A 7,500-nucleotide genomic window follows, 5' to 3' on the forward strand; every position below is an offset into this window, starting at 1 on the left:
GACACGCAGCTGACTCCGGGCAGAGCAGCAGAGTGCATTGTCGATCTGGGCGTGTTTCATTCGATGCCTTCAGGTGCTTTCATTAACGTAGTAAATTAGCTCAGGGGCTGATGATAGATATTATTTGAAGGCAAAAACAAGTGACTGATTACGTGACCGAGCCCGGCCCGAACCCGAACGCGACTTCAATGTTTCTGTCCGAACCCTACGGGCCGGGTTAGGGTTCCGAGTCCGACGGGCCGGGTAGCCCAGCTCTAACACACACACACACACACACACACACACACACACACACACACACACACACATACATACACACAGAGATACGTCACTCAGACACTGGTCATGAGTTACATGATTTTAGATGGGTCAAAGTAATATTTCTGATGTATCTATGGCCAGACGAGTTGTAATATATTGTCATGTCATGGTGTTTTGGAGTCATTAATAAATGAGATTGATTCTGTTACTTTTCTATAATTTTCTGGGGTAGTGCTATTTTACATTGAAGTCAATGGGGAGAGGCTTGTGTTTTCGCCCTAAAAGGGGGCGGGAACATGTGGCGCGTACAAAATGACGTATTGCCGATCTGACGTATATAGAGAGCCGCAGGGATGACGTATTTTTGTAGGCTGAATGCGGAAGTCCCGAACTTCCTGGTTCAACACTGTTTCTGTCTATGGGATTTTTGAATGGGTTTTTGGCGCGATGCTTCAAATAAGGTCTCTGGGCAACGCAAGTTTAATCAAACGCGAACCAAGGTTCAGCGGGATAATCTTCACACATGAGGACCACTTTCATGAGTTTTGTAGCGTAAATGCGAGCCCTAGAAGTAAAATGCTCCAGCTAAGCTAATCCAGAACTACACACTGTCGCATAGGCTTCCACGTCACGTCAGCACTCAACCTGGACTGTTGTTGATGTGTGCACTGATTACCCCGGGCTGAACGGGGCTGAACCAGGTGAGGGAAAGAGAATTTCCGTGTTCGCCCTTTGAAGTGGTGACGTTATTGACGTATATATCCCCATCGACTCAAAAGTGTAGTCTCATTTAGCCGTTTGCTAGCTAGCCGTCCTTTTAACGGCACATAAAAGCTTCAAAACTCATAAAAGTGGTCTTCATGTGTGAAGATGATGTTACTACCATCTGGTTCGCGTTTGATTAAGCCAGCGTTGCCCAGAGAGCTTATTAGAAGCATCGCGCCAAAAACCCATTCAAAACTCCCATAGGCGAAAACTGTGTTGAACCAGGGCTGTTAGCATCGATGATTTCCGGACTCGTTACTGCGGCTCTCTATTGGTGGCCTTCCTTCCTCCTCACCTTTTGATGGTTTCCCACATTTCACCTCTTCTTCTCTGATTGGTAGATGGGGAGGATGAGAAGCCGCCCCTCCCCCCTCGCTCCGCCTCCACCTCCACTCCCCCTGGGCCAGACACGCCCACAGACAGGTACAACCTCTTTGCATGATATCTTATAACATTATGTTTTTTATATTTTCAAAAGGACAGGCGCGCCACGCCATATTGCAAGCAACTGCCTTTATTGTTGTTGATTTTGTTTTCTTGATATTTACACTCGCTAAAGTCATGAGAATCAAAATCACCAACCTCACAATGTGGGACCAAAAACGCAGGAAGACAGACAGAGCCCACTTGCTCAATTTGAGATATGATGATGATGATGATGATGATGATGATAGTAATTTATATATGATGAAGATGTATAAAAGCAAATCTGAGGGAGTCCATTTGAATGGACCTGATGCAGATGATAAAATTAATCGTAGTATTCTTATCTATAATTTACAGAATACATGATCTACATTGTGGAATCTTGAATGAGACGATGTGGGAAGTTGGTTTATGATTTTCCATTAGGCTATTTTCAAAGTAAGACAACAGCAGCTGATACATTTAGATGATTGGCCGGTCAGTGCCTGTCAGCCAGACACAGACAGGCCTAGATGGTAGTAACACATCTGCCTACTGTACCCCGTTGGCATGTTGACAGTGTCTGTGGTTTTGGTACAGCGCTGGGCGGGTCTGTGTTTGAGCAGAAATTGTGGTCTGCAAGACACACACACACACACACACACACACACACACACACACACACACACACACACACACACACACACACACACACACACACACACACACACACACACACAAGACAAGCAAATACTTTAATGTTAGGATGGTAAGACTTGAGTTCACTGAAGCATGCACCTGTGTTGTACTGGAGAAGACGTGGATCCCCTGCTTGTCATTGTATAATTCCCACTCTAGTGCTGTTCTTTTTCATGTTTTTGTTTTTCGATTTCCCCCCATTTTCTCCCCAATTGTATTTGGCCAATTCTCCTCCCCCTGCTGTCCCGGTCGCTGCTCCACCCTCTGCCGATCTGGGGAGAGCCGTAGACTAGCACCGTGCTTCCTCCGAGACATGCGCAGTAGCCAGCCGCTTCTTTACACCTGACAGCGGGAGCTTCACCGGTAGGACATAGCACATGGGAGGATCACGCTATTCCCACCAGTTCCCTTCCGCACCGAACGGGCGCCCCGACCGACCAAAGGAGGCGCTATAGTGGGAGTTATGTGACATCTCTCACTGGACCTGGTCAACAGCCTTAAGCCGTTTTCACACATGCTTACAGGAAAATTAACTGTGAATCAATATCGGCCATTTCCCGGAATTTCTCTTCACACCTGAGCGCTCGCATGTGTGAATATAGTCGTCAAATAGCCTGTATGTTGGGGGGGGGGCTTATTTTGGGGGTCGGCAAAACTCTGATGGTGAAATAAGTTCGCTTGTCACACAATAAATCAGACTCGTTTGACTTAAGAGTATGTTGTATCCTTCACATTCGCTCATGGGCTGCAGTGCAGAGTAGTATCCAGGCAGCGTCAAGCCAGCGTAATAAACACAGCCGATTTCCCCCCTCCCCTCTCTGCTCGAGAGAGGACAGTCCTTCAGTCCTCCGCACTTCGCAGCAGCCCGACACAGGACAGACACAGCGAGAATGGCAGCGGCTTGCAAGCCGCCCAACGCTTGTATGTATGTAGAGAAAGCAAATGCACGAAGCGAAATGTGGAAGTAGTTTGCTTTGATGTGCGCGAATGATTAGATGATGCATGCTGGAAGTGAACGTTACACCTCGCCCATGAGAGAAGGACCGGTAAATGACTGGACCCGTTTCACACTTGTGTCCCTTATCGCGGCATACCGCTCTTCTGACTGGCTCGAAACTGGTGAAAAGTCCGCGATGACGGGGTCACGCTTATACCGGAAAACAACTTTCACACTCCAAGGCATTAGACCGCTTTCCGGTCATTTAACGGTAAAAAGCGCATGTGTGAAAACGGCTTTAGTTGCAGCAGCATTCTGGACCATTTTGTAGACGGTCCAGAGATGACTTGCTGAGTGAGGCATGTGAAAGTGAATCACCAGCCACTTAGAATTGTTGAGGAGTTTTCTGCAACAGTGTTTTTACTGTGAAACTTTCTGCAACAGTGTTTTACTGTGAAACTCCACCAGTGTTTTGGGGACTAGAAAACATCACGCTTCCTCCCATCAGCATGGAGGGGAGAGGATCATGACTCATCATTTGTGGGTGAACTTATCCTTGAACAACATGTTGCCCACACACACACATTCACATTTCAAACACACTTCAGTGGCCCTGTTACACAGACAGACAGGTATGAGACACACACACACACACACACACACACACACACACACACACACACACACACACACACACACACACACACACACACACACACTGATAAGGGAGGATATTGCTTAATTGTGACCTGTGAATGTGATCGTCATAGAAGTAGTTCAGTGCTACACATACAAACGGCAGGCACAGATGCTTATCATCCTAAACACACGTACACACACTCACTAACACTCTTCCTCTCTTTCTCCATTGGTCTTTCTTGCATACGAGGCACACACACACACACACACACGCACACACACACACACACACACACAACTAAGCAGTAAACATTGTTACATACAGTAGGTAATAAACACACAAACACTCCCTCACTCAGACATTCCCTCTTTCCTTTTCACACACACACACACACACACACACACACACACACACACACACATCCCTTGTTCTCCCTGAGCGACCCCCTCTCTGTAGAAAGGAAAACCACATCCTGTTGAAAACCACGTCGCACTTACATAGGATGCTGGGTTTTGGTGTGGTGTGTGTGTGTGTGTGTGTGTGTGTGTGTGCGTGTGTGTGTTGGTGTGTGTGCGTGTGTGTTGGTGTGGTGTGTGTGTGTTGTTTTCTGTATTCCATGTTTTTGCGTTTTTATATCAAATGTATGTTGTTGTTTTTTTTAGGTCACAAGGGATTGGTTCACTAAATTGAGCCAATAAGGTAGGAGATGATTGGATCCAGCTACATTATTTATCCTTTTGTCTCTAACAAAGCAGGGGTTGTCAAAGTGCGGCCCGCAGGCCATTTGTGGCCCTCAGGACCGTCTCTAGTGTGTGTGTGTGTGTGTGTGTGTGTGTGTGTGTGTGTGTGTGTGTGTGTGTGTGTCTGGGGTCGGGGGGTCGGGTAGACATTGAGTCAGCTCTCTGCTTTAGAGGAAGTGTATGATTCTGGAACTCCTGACTGTGCACATCTTCACAGATACATGCACAACTATGGACTTAAGGCCCTTTTCCATTGTCTCTTTAGCCTGGTCTGTCCCACGTGCGCCATGTCACGCTGACAGCCCCGCCCCCTCCTTCTCCCCCTCAAACAGCTGTGTAGCAGGCAGCATGGAAACTCTCATGTGCTGGAGAGGAGAGCAGAGAGAAAGACGCTTTTAAACACCTCTGTGTGTTCAGCTCTCACTACTTTTGTAGCTTCCAACTGAATCTCTGTGGTTTGAACTTTACTTTCTCTCCTGTCACTGTGTTTCTGTTTGTACGTTCAGATATCTGATATGATAGCTCTGATTAGAGACAGTCCGCATGTCTGGGAACGCCCATACAGGCTCTAGGAACGCCCACAATAGACGCTGGTTTAGCTGGCTCAGCCTGGCTGGGGGCGTGGTCAGGGTGGGGTAAAAACCCCCGTTCTATCCATTCAGCAAAGTTAGAATTTAGCTGATAGCCCAGCCCAGGCAGACACGATCGGGGATTTAACCACCGCAGTAAACGCACATCTGAGCAGACGTCTTGTGTTCTGCTCTAGAACCCCCAAACCTGTAGTTTAGAGCCGCAGCACCGTCTTTTGGTGAGTCAGCCCATGAGATGTATGGGCGGTTTTACCCCACTCGCGCGCCAGCCGTTTAACATTTTGTGGGCGTTCCCAGACATGCGGACTGTCTATGACGAGACGTGGCCTCAACTTATATGGTGTTCAGCCATATCAGAGCCCTGTTATGCAGGGATATACGATATTGGATCTTTGGATACAGACATATGCACAAATCTCCGCCCCCAGCTAGTTTCAGAGAACATTATGCCTGCTCTTATCCTGATGGCTGGCAGATGCAGACATAAATACAATGCTTTTCAAAATATTCACATTCACTGGGGGAAAAAATGAATATTACTTCAAGGGCTTCGGTTATGTAAAACATGCCATATTTTTATTAGTCGACCATCGAGCATGTGATGTGGGCGTAATTAAAGCGGCATTTCATCGGCCTGTCATATCGGCAGAAATGTCATATCGGCCCAATGTCAATATTTCATTTTAAAGCTTTTATCGGCTGATACCGATGACCTGCTGATACTGATATCTTTGTGCATCCCTCCGTTATGTTACTGCTGAGATGATGAAAACATTTCCTACTGCTGCTCCATCATATTAAAAGCTTTCCACTGACAGACTAGTGGAAGCCCTTTTATTGTGAAGGGCGTATAGGAAGTTGAATGTTTATCCACCAGTTTTAACAGCAACCTTTGACCATTAAGTGACTATTCGCAGTCACACAGTGGCCGCTGCTTTGTGACTCAAGACAAGCGCGTCACTCACAAGTTAAAGACACACCTTCAAGCTGTTCACCTGTTAAAGACACACCTCCAAGCTGTTCACCTGTTCGCACTCTATGGTGCGATGCCGGGCCAGGTGTGGACAAACACTATGACACCTTCCTCATCTGAGCCAACAATGTTTTTGGAACATGAACTGCAAAGACCACTCTACTGTATGTAACACTGAGTTTCCCGATACATGTCATGTGATTCTTCCTCTTAATGTTTTTGAAGGAATCATGTTGTTGAGAGAAGTTGAAATGTTGATGAACTCCGTGGGGAAATTGGCTTGTGGCAGCAGCAGCAAATAGTAACAGGAGACAGCGGGGCAAAATGGAACATGAACAGAAAAACAAGAAATGTTATTTAATATCACCTGGGAGGGAGTGCACACTGCACTGTATATCAGCACCACTGTCATTCGGACGAGTGCCGAAGATACTCCCAGCCGTGCTGATATCCAGCACAACAGCACCACCTGAAGATACTCCCAGCCGTGCTGATATCCAGCACAACAGCACCACCTGAAGATACTCCCAGCCGTGCTGATATCCAGCACAACAGCACCACCTGAAGATACTCCCAGCCGTGCTGATATCCAGTACAACAGCACCACCTGAAGATACTCCCAGCCGTGCTGATATCCAGTACAACAGCACCACCTGAAAATACTCCCAGCCGTGCTGATATCCAGTACAACAGCACCACCTGAAGATACTCCCAGCCGTGCTGATATCCAGCACAACAGCACCACCTGAAGATACTCCCAGCCGTGCTGATATCCAGTACAACAGCACCACCTGAAGATACTCCCAGCCGTGCTGATATCCAGTACAACAGCACCACCTGAAGATACTCCCAGCCGTGCTGATATCCAGCACAACAGCACCACCTGAAGATACTCCCAGCCGTGCTGATATCCAGTACAACAGCACCACCTGAAGATACTCCCAGCCGTGCTGATATCCAGCACAACAGCACCACCTGAAGATACTCCCAGCCGTGCTGATATCCAGTACAACAGCACCACCTGAAGATACTCCCAGCCGTGCTGATATCCAGCACAACAGCACCACCTGAAGATACTCCCAGCCGTGCTGATATCCAGCACAACAGCACCACCTGAAGATACTCCCAGCCGTGCTGATATCCAGCACAACAGCACCACCTGAAGATACTCCCAGCCGTGCTGATATCCAGCACAACAGCACCACCTGGAGTGTGACATTGCTTGCTTTGGTCGTCACGTGACTCACGTAGCTCAATTCCATAGGCTCCATTCTAGCATCAACCTATAGTGGATCGTTTGAATGTATAAAATAATGCTATAATACTGCGGATAATATACCATTTGATTCTTTAAACGTCCGACCCTTTCAAAGTACATCACAAACGGTCCATTCTGCTGCAACCCGACGGCGCTGCTTAATCCAGAACCTTACTTGCGGGAACTACTGCGAGGTAAATACAAAATACAAAAATATGGTCCATTGGAGTGA

The 7,500-nt window shown here is 47.3% G+C and overlaps 1 protein-coding gene across 1 annotated transcript in view; it reads left to right on the plus strand.

Annotated features, from left to right (window-relative positions):
* inppl1a (inositol polyphosphate phosphatase-like 1a) overlaps positions 1 to 7,500 on the plus strand; it is a gene marked incomplete at its 5' end in the record, with an annotated part of 54,368 nt that overhangs the window by 18,393 nt on the left and 28,475 nt on the right. Inside the window, one exon of the mRNA XM_083637141.1 lies at positions 1,368 to 1,449. Coding sequence (XP_083493267.1) covers positions 1,368 to 1,449 — 82 coding nt within the window. The remainder of the gene's footprint in view (positions 1 to 1,367; positions 1,450 to 7,500) is intronic.

This window comes from Poromitra crassiceps (genome assembly GCF_964638095.1).
Source record: "Poromitra crassiceps genome assembly, chromosome: 5".
Lineage (NCBI taxonomy): Eukaryota > Metazoa > Chordata > Actinopteri > Beryciformes > Melamphaidae > Poromitra > Poromitra crassiceps.